Source organism: Bufo gargarizans, chromosome 1, assembly GCF_014858855.1.
Source record: "Bufo gargarizans isolate SCDJY-AF-19 chromosome 1, ASM1485885v1, whole genome shotgun sequence".
Taxonomy (NCBI): Eukaryota; Metazoa; Chordata; class Amphibia; order Anura; family Bufonidae; genus Bufo; species Bufo gargarizans.
In genome coordinates, this window is record NC_058080.1 from 336,590,385 (window position 1) to 336,608,987 (window position 18,603).

Sequence of the window (18,603 nt, forward strand, 5' to 3'; positions counted from 1 at the left end):
TACTGAGGGGAAAATTGAAGGCGTGGATCCCTTTTTCCCCGGAATGTTGGGTGAGCGGTCAGCAATGCTAGTACGGGGCTAATTATTTTAAACTAGACAAAAGCAGCCTTATTACATAAATAGGATTATCCGTTTATTTAAATAAAAAAATAAAAAAAAAAAGCAGACTGACTATACTATTATTACCTTTTCTTTCCATTCATTTTAAAGCTGAAGGCTCGGTGCTGTCACCGACTGGGGGCGGGGCTTAGCACGTTGTCTGCCGGACAAGTTACGCCCCTCCAACCTCTCTGCATAATTATCTAGACTGCCAGTGACGTCACCGGGCTCCCTGAGCTGAGGAAGAGGAAGCTTTGCTCGCCTGCCAGGGACCCGGTATGTCACTCCTCTGTCTCAGGGCGGAGGGGTGGGGCTGAAGGAAGACTCATCGCCAGGGGCAAATATGTTGATATGATAGTAATGATATGTTATATAGATATAGATAGATATATATATATATATATATATATATATATATATATATATATATAATATGGATGTTGGATTATAAATAAAGTGTTGTTAAAAAAAAAAAAAATTATAATGAATATTTCACTTCATTGCTGTAATAACCTCCTGGGTTGCTTTGGCTTTGTTTTGGGTCATCGCCAATCTGGTCGGCGTTTCATAATACAATCAGTTTGGCTGCATTGGGCTGGGTTTGAGCACACGGTATGTCTCTGAAATTGCCAGAATTCATCCTGCTGCTTCAGTCCTGTGTCACATAATAAATAAACACTAGGGACCCAGTGCCACTGGCAGCCATGCATGCCCAAGACAACACACTGCCTCTGCTGTGTTTTACTTTTTTCTTGCCATCATTCTGGTAGAGGTTGATCTTGGTTTTATCTGTCCAAAAAATGTTCTTAGAGAAGTGTGCTGTTTTTTTAAGATGTGATTTTTTTTTTTTTTTTAGCAAAGTCCAATCTAGCCTTCTTATTCTTGAGGCTTATGAGTGGTTTGCTCCGTGCAGTGGACCCTCTGTATTTACTTTGCAGTCTTTTCTTTGATAGACTTGGATATTGACAAGCCTATATACTGGAGAGTGATGTTCACTTGGTTGGCTATTGTGAAGGGGTTTTTCTTCACCATGGTAATTATTCTCCAATCATCCACCACTGTTGTTTTTCTGTGGGCATCCTGGTCTTTTTGCTTTGTTGAGGTCACCAGTGTTTTTCTCAGAATGTACCAAACTGTAGATTTTGCCACTCCTAATAGTGTAGCAATTTCTTGGATAGGTTTTTTCTGTTTTCGCAGGTGAAGGATGACTTTTTTCAACTGCATGGAAAACTCCTTTGACCACATGTTTACTTCTCTGCTAAATGCAAGCACCACACCTCAAATGAAATGAAATAATGAAGGAATTGTCCACACCTGCCCATGAAACGGCCTTTGAGCCAATTGTCTAATTACTTTTGGTCTCCTTAAAAACAGGGTACCACATGTAAAAGAACTGAAACTCCTAAACCCTTCATCCAATTGTAATGTGGATACCCACGAATGAAAGCTAAAAGTCTGTACTTTGGCCATTATGTACAGTGCCTTGCAAAAGTATTCACCCTCCCCTTGACTATTTTCATATTTTGTTGCATTAAAGCCTGAAGTTCAATGTTTTGTTAATCAGAATTTTATGTCTAGAACACAATAGTCTAAGGCTACTTTCACACTAGCGTTCGTCGGTCCGCTCGTGAGCTCAGTTTGAAGGGGCTCACAAGCGGACCCGAACGCAGCCGTCCAGCCCTGATGCAGTCTGAATGGATGCGGATCCGCTCAGACTGCATCAGTCTGGCGGCGTTCAGCCTCCGCTCCGCTCGCCTCCGCACGGACAGGCGGACAGCTGAACGCTGCTTGCAGCGTTCGGGTGTCCGCCTGGCCGTGCGGAGGTGTGCGGATCCGTCCAGACTTACAATGTAAGTCAATGGGGACGGATCCGTTTGAAGATGCCACAATATGGCTCAATCTTCAGGCGGATCCGTCCCCCATTGACTTTACATTGAAAGTCTGGACGGATCCGTACGAGGCTATTTTCACACTTAGCTTTTATATGCTAAAATAATGCAGACGGATCCGTTCTGAACGGAGCCTCCGTCTGCATTATTACGATCGGATCCGTTCAGAACGGATCCGATCGAACGCTAGTGTGAAAGTAGCCTAAGTTAGTGAAGTAAAATGCGAAAAATATATAAATAAAACTATTGTTTAGAAATAGAAAACAGAAAATTGGCATGTGCATTCGCCCCCTTTGTTAGTAAGCCCATAAAATGCTCTGGTGCAACCAATTACTTTCAGAAGTCGCATAATTGGTGAAATGATGTCCACCTGTGTGCAATCTAAGTGTCACATGATCTATTACATATACACACTTTTTTTTTTTTTTTTAAAAGGCCCCAGAGCCAACACCTAAGCAAGAGACATCACTAACCAAACACTGCCCTGAAGACCAAGGAACTCTCCAAACAAGTAAGGGACAATGTTGTTGAGAAGTTCAAGTTAGGGTTAGGTTATAAAAAAAATATCCAAATATTTGATGATCCCCAGGAGCACCATCAAATCTATCATAACCAAATGGAAAGAACATGGCACAACAGCCAACCTGCCAAGAGAGGCCTGCCCACCAAAATTCACGGAGCGGGCAAGGAGGATATTAATCAGAGAGGCAGCACAGAGACCTAAGGTAACCCTGGAGGAGCTGCAGAGGTCCACAGCAGAGACTGGAGTATCTGTACATAGGACGACGATAAGCTGTACGCTCCATAGAGTTGGGCTTTGGTCAGAAGAAAGCCATTACTTTCAGCAAAAAACAATAAGGCAAGTTGTGAGTTTCTGAAAAGGCATGTGGGAGTTTACTAAAATGTATGGTGGATGATGCTCTGGTCTGATGAGACTACATTTGAACTTTTCAGCCATCAAAGAAAATGCTATGTCTGGCGCAATCCCATCATATCACCCAAAGAACAACATCAATCTTTGGGGATGTTTATTAGCAACCGGGAACGGGAAACTGGTGAGAGTTGAGGAAAAGATAGATGGTGCTAAATACAGGGATATTCTTGAGGAAAAACCTGTAGCATTCTGTGCGTGATTTGAGGCTAGGACGGGGGTTCACCTTCCAGCAGGACAATGACCCCAAACACACTGCTAAAGTAACACTTGAGTGATTTAATGGGAAACATGTAAATGAGCTGAAGTGGCCTAGTCAAAGCCCAGATCTCAATCCAATTGAAAATCTGTGGTCAGACTTAATGATTGCTGTTCACAAGCACAGGCTATCCAACTTGAAGGTGCTGTAGCAGTTTTGCAAGGAGGAATGGGCAAAAATCCCAGTGGTAAGATGTGGCAAGCTCATAGAGACTTATCCAAAGTGACTTGGAGCTGTGATTGCTGCAAAAGGTGGCTCTACAAAGTATTGACTTTACGGGAGTGAATAGTTATGCACATTGACTTTTTCTGTTATTTTTTCCTATTTGTTGTTTGCTTCACAATAATAAAATAAAAACATCTTCAAAGTTGTGGGCATTTTCTGTAAATTAAATGATGCAATTCCTCAAACAATCCATGTTAATTCCAGGTTGTGAGGCACCAAAATGCAAAAAAATTCAAGGGGGTACTTTTGCAAGGCGCTGTAACTATAACTTGAATATGTTTTAGTAAACGGTACAAAAAAAAGTGTCCAAATATATATATATATATATATATATATATATATGGATCTAACTGTATAATCTAGCCTTTGGTACAATGTATGCGCTGTGGAGTAATATGAAATATCCTTGTCACTGGGGTGCAGTGTTCTCCATCCATCTACCAGGCCCACCATAGCAATGTTGTTGCGGATGTGTCTGAGTGCAGATTTTGACAGTGAGGAAGTGCCTGTAGATGTTTCCATTTCAGGGTAAACGGCTACATTCAAATCCCCACCCAGAATGATTATGCCTTCAGCAAACCTGTGAAATGCTGCCCTTAACCATGCTGTCTGGGATGTATTTGGCGCATAGATATTACAAGGGTGTAAACCTGTGACCACAACACTCCTTTAATAAAAAATATACCTGCCCTCGCCATCTACGAGGGTCGAACGCACCTCCAAGGGGAGCTGTCTATGAAGTGCTATGCTGACTCCTTTGGAGCAGGGCTCCAGATGGTGACCAAAATGGTCACCAATGCGACTAAGAATTTACAAATGGCGACAAGACTTTTTTGCCTGATCAGTCAAAACGACTGAACTGAATACATCCTGATGCATCCTGAACAGATTACTCTCTATTCAAAATGCATGGGGGTATGCCTGGTCAGTTCTTTACTGGTATAGAGCCCCTGTGTCGGAACTCTATGCCGAAAACAAAAAACTCTAGTGTGAAAGTACCCTAAAATATTAAGTTTAAATCCCCCTTTTCCCAATTTTACACACAAAATGTATAAACAATAAATAAATAAACATATTACATAGCGCTGTGTTCGAAAAGTTCAAACTATTAAATTATTTAAAAATATCTCCTATGCGGTGTGCGCCGTAACAGAAATAAATAAAAACCATGCGATAATTTTTTTTTGTCACCTTGTCACCCCCAAAATCTGGATAGGACTGTTCTATTATGGGCCGAACGTTTCATAAAATGCTAAATGCACGTGGCTTTTTTTTTTTGCGTGGTATCGCAATACATTTTTATGGTGCCGAAAGCAAATCAAAATTTTGTTATCGAAACAACCCTACGCCAATCTGTTACGATACCAAAATTTTTATTCGGTTTCGATTTGGCGACAAAAAATGTAATTTGGCTCCTAAATGTTTCAGTTCAGGAGCCAATGGCTACTAGTTTATTTTTTTTTTTTGGTCTGGAGCACTGTGGAGGCTAAAGTTGTGCTATGAAACCATTGGTTATAAACAAGATTACCCAATTGCAGCACATGTTTTGTTCGAAAGTGGGTCTCTTGCAAAAGCAGGATATGTGCTTTTTGCTTCTTTTTATTTATTTTTTTATTTTATTTTTTATTTAGCAAATTGCATATTTGACTCCTATTTGAAAGTGTGTTCATACACCGACATTATTGGAGCATACCTTAATCATAGCCATTGACATAATGGTAGGATGTTTTGAGACGTATCTGTGGGCTGGGACAGGGAGTGAAGTGTGGGGTCCCCAACCCCCTGCCTGATGTATCACATAATCTCCATATATCACTCTCCATCTCAGTTGGCCCATTTACAATGAAAGAACAGTGTGCATTGTAGTAACAAACAAAGCTTGTGCCAGTATCTTGCTTCAAGTGGGAAAAGCTAAAATTCTCCAACATATTGCATGTAACTGCAAAGGTGCACATAAAGGTAATAGAACTAGAACCAAACATTGCAACTCACTCTGCTTCAAAACAGGTATGGAATTTGTTACACAGGTTTTTGCTATTGTCTGATTGCAAATGAGCATAGGGCTATTAAGGTTTTAAATGTGTTGTCGGGGAGGTTCTTTTGTGGGAGTGTCTATGTATGTGTGTGTGTATATATGTGTGTGTATGTGTGTATATATATATATATATATATATCAACATAGTATTCACATGCATTTCTAAGTGCACAAGAGATATTCAGGAGGTAATCTGGATGTGGATACAAACTAAAAAAAAGTAAGATTTGTTTGTTTAAAATCTTTCCCCCTCTTTAAAATGGCAGACCTGGTTCTGTGCAGGAATTGTTGTGCATTTATTTCATGTTCCACTCTTTGGAGGTTTGGATGCTGTCTGATCTGTAGACGGCTCTCGGTAATGCAGCAGGAAATTGCATTTTTGAAATCTTAGATTTGTAATTTAACTGTTAAACAAACTCAGGCTGGGAATTTTGCAATGCAACTGCCACAGAGATCACTTCTAAATCTAAGTGTTACTGTAGGTTCTGGTAGACTTGGAGTTGTTGATAGAAGACTTGTCCCACAGTCTGTGGCTCTCCATAATTCATTTGCACCACTTTCAGAGTGTAAGAGCAACATGGAGGATGGCTCAAGCACAGTGGGTGATAAACAATCATCTCCTATGCCTAAGGTATGGAAGACTGTAGCCAAAGACAAAACTGATAAGGTGAGGACTGATAGTAAACAGCTGTTGGTGGGCAATTCTATCATAAGATGTGTGAAGTTTGAGGAAAATGGTTTTGAGAGATGTCTCCCTGGTGCAACCGCTAGCAGGGACAGATGATGTATCCATAACCACCTCCGGACCGCCTAACGCACGGATGCGTCCGGAAGGTGGTTGATTCATTCCTCCTGGACGCATCCGTGCGTCATCTCGCGAGACGCGAGATTTCGGTCAGAGCCGGCCCGCGCATGCTTATCGCGGGCCGGCAAAAGTTAAAGGAGTATTTCGTCAGCGACCTACCAGCCAATAATCGTCGCTGGCAGGTTGCTGATTTTTAAAAAATCAGAAGCCAGCTAACACATCATATTAGTAAATATGATGTGTTAAATGGCTTCCCTGCTCCTCTGCTGGTCCTTTTCGTCGGTTGGATCCAGCAGAGGAGCAGGACTTCACAGTGAGTAGCACCAACACTACACTTTAGCCCCAGATCACCCCCTGCACCCCAATTAACCCTTTGATCACCCCTTTGATCGCCCCTGTCAATCACTAGTGAAAGGAAAAAAGTGATCAGTGTAAACTGTCACGTTTTTTTTCACTGATATTGACTGTTAGGTTTTAGGGATAGTTTAGGCCCCTTGGTTAGGTAGTTTAGGGATCAGTTAGCGCCCAGCCCACCGCACCACAGTCCCTTATTCGCTGATTAGCGTATCGCTAATCAGCATTTGTACTTTCATAGTATCTGGAAGTGATCAAAACTGATCACGGTCTGATCTATAATAGTATTAGTGTCACTTTAGTTCGCCCTCGACCCAAAACGCAGTGTTTACCTGATCGGTCACCCACACGTGCGTTCGCCCACGCCCGCCCCACCGCAGTGACAATCTTTTTTTCTTTTTTTGATCACTGCACATTCACTTTACACGCGCTGTGGCGATAAAACAATCAGTTTTGATATTTTTTTATCAACCGCAGCGGCCTCCGGTACTTCGCTAGCCTCCCATTTGTAAGACAGGCTTGCTTTTTTTCTTGGGTAGTCTCAGGGAATACCCCTAAATTTAGTTGCCCAAATGTCAAACAGGGGGTATTCTTCTGAAGAGGCCTACAGGCTTCTGACCCAGTCGGATGAGGAATGGGAACCCTCATCTGATGAATCTAGCGGGTCAGAATATGAACCTGTAGAAAGCAGTGGCACTCTGACCCAAAGTTCGGACGAGGAGGCTGAGGTCCCTGATGGCACCAGGCGTACCCGGCCCCGTGTCGCTCGACCACAGGTTGCGCAGGATCCGCTTCAAGGGCAGCAGAGTGGGGCTGGCGCTGTCGGATTACATGGTGAGGCATACACCAGAAGCGCAGCCCATCCTGGACCTAGTACCAGCACTGCCGTGCAACATGGTGAAGTGGCGAGCACCAGAAGGGCAGTTGAAGCTGGTACGGTGGCACGTGCAGTAGTTCCCCCGTCGCAGCCACCGCAAAGACGGGCCTGTAGAGCCCCTAGAATCCCTGAGGTGCTGGCAAACCCTGATTGGCAGTCCCCAATTTCATACGCACCTGTAGTTCCCCCTTTCACCGCGCAGTCTGGAGTTCGGGTTGAGACAGCTCAGATCGGTTCGGCCCTGGGATTTTTTAAGATGTTCTTGACTGCGGAGCTCTTAGACTTAGTTGTGGCAGAAACAAATCGGTATGCCACACAATTTATAACCGCCAACCCGGGGAAGCTTTTATGCCCAGCCTTTCCAGTGGAAACCAGTCCAAGTTTCCGAAATTAAAACTTTTCTGGGCCTTCTCCTCAACATGGGTCTAACTAAAAAGCATGAATTGCGGTCATATTGGTCCACGAACCCAATTCATCACATGCCCATGTTCTCTGCTGCTATTTGAGACCATCCTGCGTTTCCTGCACTTTAGCGACAACACCACCTCCCGTCCCAGAGGCCACCCAGCTTTTGACCGGCTCCACAAAATTCGGCCCCTCATAGACCATTTCAACCTGAAATTTGCAGATTTGTATACTCCAGAGCAAAAAATCTGCATAGACGAGTCCCTAATACATTTTACCGGGCGCCTTGGCTTCAAACAATACATCCCAAGCAAGCGCGCCCGGTATGGGGTCAAATTGTATAAGCTCTGTGAAAGGGCCACAGGCTATACCCACAAATTTTGTGTCTATGAGGGAAAAGATCAGACCCTGGAGCCGGTCGGTTGCCCTGACTACCTGGGGAGCAGTGGGAAGACAGTTTGGGACTTGGTGTCACCCTTATTCGGCAAGGGGTACCATCTTTATGTGGACAATTTCTACACAAGTGTGGCCCTCTTTAGGCATTTGTTTCTAGAACAGATTGGCGCCTGTGGCACCGAGCAAACTAGTCGCGCGGGCTTCCCCCAACGGCTCGTTACCACCCGTCTTGCAAGGGGGGAGAGGGCTGCCTTGTGTAGCGAAGAACTGCTCGCGGTGAAATGGAGAGACCAGAGTGACGTTTACATGCTCTCCTCCATTCACGCAGGCACGACAATCCAAATTGAGCGAGCAACCCGTGTCATTGAAAAGCCCCTCTCAGTCCACGACTATAACCTTCACATGGGAGGGGTGGACTTCAATGACCAGATGTTGTCTCCGTATTTAGTGTCCCGCAGAACCAGACGCTGGTATAAGAAGGTGTCTGTATATTTAATTCAATTGGCTCTGTATAATAGTTTTGTTCTCTACAGTAAGGCTGGGAGAACACGACCCTTCCTCAGATTTCATGAAGAGATCATCGAGAACCTCCTATACCCAGGAGGTTCCGTGGCCCCATCCACCAGTGTAGTTAGTCGTCTACACGAGCGATATTTCCCCAATGTCGTTGCCGGTACCTCAACCCAACCGTCACCCTGAAAAAGATGTCGTGTCTGTAGCAGGAGTGGAATAAGGCGTGACACCCGCTATTTCTGGCCTGACTGTCCTGACCACCCTGCCCTATGCTTAGGGGAGTGTTTCCGGAAGTACCACACACAGGTACACCTAGCATAGGGATCACATCTCACCAGGACAGGCACACAGGGCTATTAGGGCCCATTCACATACAGTTGCTGCAAACCTCTCCTTTCACCTGGGATAAAGTGCATAATGTACTTCGCCACATCTTTGGGCGATTTGCGCTTTGCACATTGTCCCATGGGGAAGGAGAGGTTTGTCCTATAAAGGTAAAAATAAAAAAATGAATCACCAGTAAGCAAAAAGGTTGTTCAGTTCAAAAAGTTAAAGTTTATATATTCTTTTCAAAAGTTAATAAAATTGTTGAGTTGCGGCCTGTTGTTTTTTTTTTTTTTTTTTTTTTTTACTTTCCAGGTGGACCCACCGATCGACTAGCTGCAGCACTGATGTGCATTCTGACAGAAGCATTGCGCTGCTGTCAGATTACACACAAGTCGGTGTATGCGGCGCTGCAAGACGGGATTTCTCCTCTGCAGTAAAAGATACGTTTGCCGAGGCATATGAGCTGAGGAGGTGGCGGTGTTCCTATGCTTTGGCAAACACTTTGTATATAAAAAAAAAAAAATCGATTGATGTGAATGGAGAAATTTGGTTAGCCAGGGCATACGAGCTAAGTGGGTATGGATGTTGGGCGGAGCTCCTATGTACTGGCAGACGCCTTTCCCCTCCTTTTTTTTTTTTTTTTTTTTGGTAGAGATTTTTTCATCCACATTGATCGATGCGAATGAAGAAATCTGTGCCGTTCATTTTTTTTTCTTTCAGCCCAGAGGCTGAACGGAAAAAAAATTCTCATTGCCTATATGCTCAATATAAGGAGAATAGCAGAAACTCCTAATGCTGGCCATACATGTAATGATTGCGGAGACCCTCAAATGCCAGGGCAGTACTAACACCCCACAAATGACCCCATTTTGGAAAGAAGACACCCCAAGGTATTCGCTGAGGGGCATATTGAGTCCATGAAAGATTGAAATTTTTGTCCCAAGTTAGCGGAAAGTGAGACTTTGTGAGAAAAAATAAACAAAAAAAAAATCAATGTCCGCTAACTTATGCCCAAAAAAAATAAAAATTCTATGAACTTGCCTCATTGAATACCTTGGGGTGTCTTCTTTCCAAAATGGGGTCACATGTGGGGTATTTATACTGCCCTGGCTTTATAGGGGCCCTAAAGCGTGAGAATTCTGGAAATGCCCTCCTAAAATGTCTAAAAATGCCCTCCTAAAAGGAATTTGGGCCCTTTTGCCCACCTAGGCTGCAAAAAAGTGTTACACGTGGTATCGCCGTTCTCAGGAGAAGTTGGGCAATGTCTTTTGGGGTGTAATTTTACATATACCCATGCTGGGTGAGATAAATATCTTAGTCAAATGCCAACTTTGTATAAAAAAAATGGGAAATGTTGTCTTTTTGCCGAGATATTTCTCTCACCCAGCATGGGTATATGTAAAATGACACCCCAAAACACATTGCCCAACTTCTTCTGAGTACGGCGATACCACATGTGTGACACTTCTTTGCAGCCTAGGTGGGCAAAGGGGCCCACATTCCAAAGAGCACCTTTAGGATTTCACAGGGCATTTTTTACACATTTTGATTTCAAACTACTTCTCACACATATGGGCCCCTAAAATGCCAGGGCAGTATAACTACCCCACAAGTGACCCCATTTTGGAAAGAAGATGACGCATATATGCGTGACTCTGCCTCAGACAGCCGCCTCGTGACCGCGATCCTACATTAGGCGGTCTGGAGGCGGTTTATAGTGAAATGTGTGGTGACTTAAAGAAAAGAAGGAATAGAGAAAAATAAATCTACAGAACACCTAGCCCACACTTGAACTTCAGTGAAGAAGTTCAGGTCTGGGTACCACATTTAGTTTTTTGTTATGTGCATGCAAAAACTGAACTACGCAATCGCAGTTAAAACTGACTGAAATTGCGCACTCTCGCAGGTTTCCCGCAATGCACACGCAATTCATCTGGAGCAAATGCGGTACTCCCGTGTGAAAGAGGCCTTAGACTTATCTTTGTTGAGTTTGCCCAGGTTGATGATGTAATGGCCGCTCGCTGTCGATCAACACCAGAGCTCACTCAGCTGTGTGCATGCGGCTCTGCTGCCAGGCTCTGCCCCCCTACGATTTTCAGCAGCACCTGGATCTGAATACTTTTGTAATTGCGTGTAATTAAAATTAAAATGTTTTATGGCTACTGAGTTATTCAATAAAATGTATCTGTATATTGCCACTTAATTTCTCATTTCTTTGACTGGCTCATTAAGAAGGCTGCACATGCTCAGTTTCATCCTTGAACTGCATCCTGAGCTGTGATAGGGAGAGCAGCAGAAAAGACACTCCCCTTGAGCTGTCAGCTTGATATTAATCTAGAAGAACAATGAATCAGGATATCCCTGTATCCGTGTGAGGTACAGGGCTGGTTTTAGCTTTGTTAGAAGGGTATTGTCATGTACTGTATGTTCTCTGATTTTCATTCTTTACATTATTAATGGGATAACCCCTTTTAAGCTACTTTTTTATAGGTAAGATACAAATTGAGCTATGAGTGTTTATAAGGTCAGAGATGAGGAGCCTGTCCCCAGAGTTGCAATTCAGATCCTACAACTAGATAAACTCAAGTCTACACAAAGACAGTGGTTCAAAACTTTCAACAAAGACCATTTAAAAAAAAAAAAAAAGATTTCTAGTTCAAAATGAGTACAATGCAATAATAAAAAATGAAATTGTCCCCAGAGGTGTACATGGTTTTTAACTTTTTTTTATATCCTAATTTATTGAGATGCACTTGTAGGTGACAGCTGTTCTTGACCTATTGAGTGTACTGATCATAAAGTTTATAAGTCATGTGAGATTGAGGTCTGAATCTATGTGCCTGAGATTTTATGAAATGATGGCAGATCTTAGGCAGCTTATTTTTTTTGATCTGTCAGAACAACAGGAAAAAAAACAGAAAACGGATCCATTATTTTGAGAATCCGTTATGATCACTCCCTACAGTGTCTGAAAACTCTCCCTACACTGTCCCTGCACCTATCCAATATTTTACAATTCAAAGCTTTCTAACACTCTAGCGCTTGTCATGTCTCTCCTTATGTGCAATTCACAGTGAAATGGCGGGGACCGTGCAGGATACGGCTTTTGTAGAGCTGTTGACCTAAGAGGGGATGTCTATTGATTCCCTGGTTGCATGGCGTTATGGGTCATATCACATTCCCAGGCTTCTTTCTTTCACTTTGTAACACGTGTAGCTGCCATTTTAAAGGGGAAAAAAACAATTATTTACCATGAAGTGCGAGGAAATTCAGCTTTGCAGCTAATTGAATTTGCAGTCACTTTATTTCACTTCGATTCATTCAGCACTAATGATTTTCAAATGATCTTTTTAATTTTCATCTCTTGCTATCGCCAGTGCAGCTAACAATTTAAATTCCTATCAGTATGTCTTTGGAGTTTGGAAGGAAAGTAGAGTACCTGTGCTAACCACTTGGCCAGTCTGCGGTTACCAAAGAGACTGACTAATATCCTGTTGATGTATTGGCTGTGTGGGAACGACCCAGCAGTTTCTGCTTAGTGTCCACCTGCTAGCGGTTGGAACTTATTCCCATGCTTGTTAGTTACCACAATTATTTTATGGTGAATATTTATTTTCATACTAGAGTTAATGGTTTTCATTTTTTTCTAGAATATTAACCATGCAAAACATGATTTTGCTAGAGCATGTCGGAATATTTATGCTGTCTCCGATTGACAGTCTATATGATTTATGTGAATAAATTAAAATCGGTAATAAAGGAGATTCTAACTTATTATCATAAATATCAAGCTAAAACAAGCTCGTGATCTGCGTTGAATTGAAGACAAAACCCAGTTACAGACAAAATATATATGTAATTTATTAATACAATTTATAGTGCAAAATAATATATATAACAAAATTGGCGGTAATAAAATTCAATCAATGATATGCAAAATAGTGGTAAAGACAAAAATAATTGAGAACATATATCTATATATACACAATTATGCCTTCTTATAATAATACCCCTCACTTATATTGAAAGTCAATTTAATACTTGATTTCTCTCAGCCGACAAATGTCCGATTAAACCCAAATCTGGTTTATCTTTTATCTATATAAATATATATATATATTATCAACCATACTGGTCTAGAACTGAATTCAGTTCCTTGGAGATAATACTGTGCTTTCACTAGTATATTTTTAATCTCCCTGTATTGGATTAATTTTCAGGATGATGCTGCAGGTACACCCCAATCTTATTCCAAAACAGATACTATATACCAAGTATGGTTAATTGAATATATAGATATGTATTATATTAATTAATTATCCTATAAAATATAGGTAAGGTTATACTATACCAAAATGTCAGCTAGCAGAAATCAGTTTCAATGGTTCTAAGATGGCTGCCTCCAATGACTGGCAAGGTGGTCAAGATGATGTTCAGAGAGAGAGCGAGATCGACCCCTTCTGTCAGCCCATACCATCTTTTTATCCTATCTTAGAAAGGGCTTGGCCAAGTTTTATCATTAACTAGTGACCTCACTTTATAATTAATAGAACCTCCCTCTAGGGAAAAATATACCCTAGATCTTTGTTACCCTAACACTAGATGGCACTAGTATTCCATACAAAAATCGAAGCATTCATTTATTTCTCTTATTCATATAATAGCAATAAAATGTAATCTAAGGTTTCAGACAAAACCTTGAGAAGATCTTGAAGAGACAATGAGTTTTATACTTGGTCAACTAACTTGTGTATCCTTAAGTCCTTTGACCAGACTTGATTAAATCAAGATAAATAGGGCTATCTCAATTCATTGTCCTTGAAGGAGACAGGGTTTGTTCATGATCACCTGTGTCCACATTTCTTCATTCCAGGAAAAAAATAATTAATTTGTGTGTTCCACTGAGACAGATTCTAAACATGACAGAGGAGTTTATACCTCATTTCTAATCTTACAATTGAATATATCTATGAGGACTATACTCTTATATATATACTATATATTCAGCACACCTATTAAAATTGATAATATAAAATCAATCTACTCCTATATTGATTAATATAAAAACCACAAAGAAAGATTAGAGTCTTTCTATTCACTAAAATCATCAAAATTCAAATACATTGTCTTATCTAGGCCATCACATTTCATTAGACCTCGGGACATCTCCTTCTCACAAAACAGACTTAGGTAAACACTTTGGTATATATCGTAAACCTTAGGTTAGCAATTTCAGAGTAAAAAAAAAAATCCTGAATTCACTCTGCCTTAAAATAAGACAAAATGGTTGTCCCTTAGGCTCATGTCCATACACTTATATAGGCCTTATAATTATGGACTTTATTCATACTCAATAGTTCTGACAAGCATTGCAATAGTTTTCTAATCTTATTTTTCAGGCAAAAAATGAACCTGCTGGTAAGAAATCTTCAGACAAGAAAGAACATGAATCAAAAAGAGAGAAATCAAGTGACTGGCGACATTCAACTGACAGTTTGGGAAAGTAAGATTTTAATGTGAAACTGTGCTAATGAAAGCATAAAAGGGGCCATACACATCAGATCTGTCATATCGATCTAATATGCCTGAAGTCCTAACCTTCCTCTGATAACAGGGAGGAAAAAGAATCAGGCATGTTTGACTTCTGGCAGCACCTTATTACTTTCCACCCAAAATATGCATACTCAGCTAACTGTATATCTATGGTGGAGTCAGGAGGAGCTTTCAACCAAACTATCTTAGGGAAACTGCCACCGTGAAATGCATTGCAGTCTGCAGACAACTTTTTATAGTGCTGGAGGAGCTAGGCAGATTGATGTATAGTTTTCTGGAAAATAAAATTCTGTATAACACTATAAATTTATACATTTAAAGGGGTTGTTTGGGTTCAGAGCTGAACCCATACATACCTCCATTTCACCCAGGCAGCCCCCCTGACTTGAGCATTGGAGCAGTTCATGCTCCGATGCTCTCCTTTGCCCTGAGCTAAATCGCGCAGGGCAAAGGCATTTTCAAGCGTTCCGGTGACTAACCGGGCTCTGCATGTGGTATCCAGGAAGCCCGGTACCTTCACTGATGGGTGGGCTTTAGCACTGTCCTAGCCAGTAAAATGGCTAGGACACCGCTAAAGCCCGCCCATCAGAGCAGGTGACGTCACCATGCTCACTGCCATGCGGAAGCCTCCGCCCTGCAGTGTGTTAGGCCCCATGCACACGGCCGTTGTTCACAGCCGTGTGCGGGCCGTGGAACCGCGGCCTGGATCCCTCCTGAGAGCAGGAGCGCACGGCGTCACTGGTTGCTATGACGCCGTGCGCTCCCTGCTGCCGGCACAGTACAGTAATACACTGGTACGATCTATACCAGTGTATTACTGTACTGTGCCGGCAGCAGGGGGCGCACGGCGTCATAGCAACCAGTGACTTCGTGCGCTCCTGCTCTCAGGAGGGATCCAGGCCGCGGTGCATGGGGCCTTATTGTGAACAAAAGAGCCCTTGCCCCATGTGATCTAGCGCAGGGCAAAGGAGAGCAGGAGGCTGCCTGGGTGAAAATGGACTTATGTCCTGGTTCAACTCTGAACCTGGACAACCCCTTTTTAAGCATCTGCTCTTTTTGATTTCACTAGTACACAAGGGACATCTAATCGGTGACTAACAGCTATAAATGTATACACACTTGTGCAAGGAATGCTATCAATCACTATCAAGACTATCCCCCTGTATTACTATCAGAATGAGCTGCGATCTGAACGTATAAATTACACATTTTTCTGAATATTTTCCCACAAAACTATATCTAAACATTCCTTTGAGTAGTGTTCTGGCAGGTCCTCTTTAACCACTTCAACCCCGCTAGCTGAAACCCCCTTCATGACCAGGCCACTTTTTACACTTCGGCACTACACTCCTTTCACCGTTTATCGCTCGGTCATGCAACTTACCACCCAAATGAATTTTACCTCCTTTTCTTCTCACTAATAGAGCTTTCATTTGGTGGTATTTTATTGCTGCTGACATTTTTACTTTTTTTGTTATTAATCAAAATTTAACACTTTTCAGCTGTAAAATTTAGCAAAAAAAACAACATCCATATATAAATTTTTCGACAAATTTATTGTTCTACATGTCTTTGATTAAAAAAAAAAATGTTTGGGCAAAAAAAAAAAAAAATGGTTTGGGTAAAAGTTATAGGGCCAGATTTATCACGACTCTGACAGCTCACTCCACTTTCACATATGGCTAAAGTCAGTTTTAGCCAAGTCAGATTTTTGATCGCCCCTTTAAGACTGTAATAAATGTGGTTTGACGGTAGCAGTTTATCCGTCAGTAAGCAGCTTTACAAAAGTCGCACATCTTTATGAAAAAGTCGCATGTTCTATTAAAAAGTCTCATAAGATAAGCATGGTCCTCACTGGAGTGAAGTTGCGACTTTTTAAAAAAGTCCCAATAGTAAATCTGTCTAGAGATTCATTTACATACGAAAACACGCCCACTTTCAGAAAACTGGCGAGCATAGTGCAGAGCAGAAAAAAGTCGCAAATTTGTGCGCAGTTTTAGCCTTTGGGACTTTTTTGCGACTTTTCCACTCCACAAAAGTGACTTTGCCTAATGATATATCTGGCCCATAGCGTTTACACACTATGGTACAAAAATGTGAATTTCCGCTTTTTGAAACAGCTCTGACTTTCTGAGCACCTGTCATGATTCCTGAGGTTCTACAATGCCCAAACAGTAGAAAAACCCCACAAATGACCCCATTTCGGAAAGTAGACACCCTAAGGTATTTGCTGATGGGCATAGTGAGTTCATAGAACTCTTTATTTTTTGTCACAAGTTAGCGGAAAATGATGATTATTTTTTATTGTAATTTTTTTCTTACAAAGTCTCATATTCCACTAACTTGCGACAAAAAATTCTAGGAACTCACCATGCCCCTCACAGAATACCTTGGGGTGTCTTCTTTCCAAAATGGGGTCACTTGTGGCGTAGTTATACTGCCCTGGCAATTTAGGGGCCCATATGTGTGAGAAGTACTTTGCAATCAAAATCTGTAAAAAAATGACCGGTGAAATCCGAAAGGTGCACTTTGGAATGTGGGTCCCTTTGCCCACCTAGGCTGCAAAAAAGTGTGACACATCTGGTATCGCCGTACTCAGGAGAAGTTGGGGAATGTGTTTTGGGGTGTCATTTTACATATACCCATGCTGGGTGAGAGAAATATCTTGGCAAAAGACAACTGTTCCCATTTTTTTATACAAAGTTGGCATTTGACCAAGATATTTTTCTCACCCAGCATGGGTATATGTAAAATGACACCCCAAAACACATTACCCAACTTCTCCGGAGTACGGCGATACCAGATGTGTGTCACTTTATTGCAGCCAAGGTGGGCAAAGGGGCACATATTCCAAAGTGCACCTTTCGGATTTCGCAGGCCATTTTTTACACATTTTGATTGCAAACTACTTCTCACACATTTGGGCCCCTAAATTGCCAGGGCAGTATAACTACGCCACAAGTGACCCCATTTTGGAAAGAAGACACCCCAAGGTATTCCGTGAGGGGCATGGCGAGTTCCTAGAATTTATTTTTTGTCACAAGTTAGCAGAAAATGATGTTTTTTTTTTTTTTCCTTACAATGTCTCATATTCCACTAACTTGCGACAAAAAATAAAAAATTCTAGGAAATCGCCATGCCCCTCACGGAATACCTTAAGGTGTCTTCTTTCCAAAATGGGGTCACTTGTGGCGTAGTTATACTGCCCTGGCAATTTAGGGGCCCAAATGTGTGAGAAGTACTTTGCAATCAAAATGTGTAAAAAATGACCAGCGAAATCCGAAAGGTGCACTTTGGAATATGTGCCCCTTTGCCCACCTTGGCTGCAAAAAAGTGTCACATCTGGTATCGCCGTACTCAGGAGAAGTTGGGCAATGTGTTTTGGGGTGTCATTTCACATAAATCCATGCTGGGTGAGAGAAATATCTTGGCAAAAGACAACTTTTCCATATTTTTTTTTATACAAAGTTGGCATTTGACCAAGATATTTATCTCACCCAGCATGGGTATATGTAAAATGACACCCCAAAACACATTCCACAGCTTCTCTTGAGTACGGCGATACCAGATGTGTGACACTTTTGCGCATCTAGGCTGCAAAAGTGCCCAAATTCCTTTTAGGAGGGCATTTTTAGACATTTGGATCCCAGACTTCTTCTCACGCTTTAGGGCCCCTAAAAAGCCAGGGCAGTATAAATACCCCACATGTGACCCCACTTTGGAAGAAGACACCCCAAGGTATTCAATGAGGGGCATGGCGAGTTCATAGAAATGTATTTTTTTGGCATAAGTTAGCGGAAATTGATTTTTTGTTTTTGTCTCCCTTTCCGCTAACTTAGGACAAAAATGTAAATCTTTCATGGACTCAATTTGCCCCTAAGCGAATACCTTGGGGTGTCTTCTTTCCAAAATGGGGTCAGTTGTGGGGTGTTTGT

General features: G+C 41.8%; 1 protein-coding gene across 2 annotated transcripts in view; it reads left to right on the forward strand.

Annotated features, from left to right (window-relative positions):
• Window positions 1–18,603, forward strand: part of LOC122946563 (scaffold attachment factor B2-like) — a 461,735-nt gene that overhangs the window by 295,138 nt on the left and 147,994 nt on the right. For both annotated transcript variants that reach the window (XM_044306283.1, XM_044306291.1), the window contains exon 9: window positions 14,515–14,618. In XM_044306283.1, coding sequence (XP_044162218.1) covers window positions 14,515–14,618 — 104 coding nt within the window. The remainder of the gene's footprint in view (window positions 1–14,514; window positions 14,619–18,603) is intronic.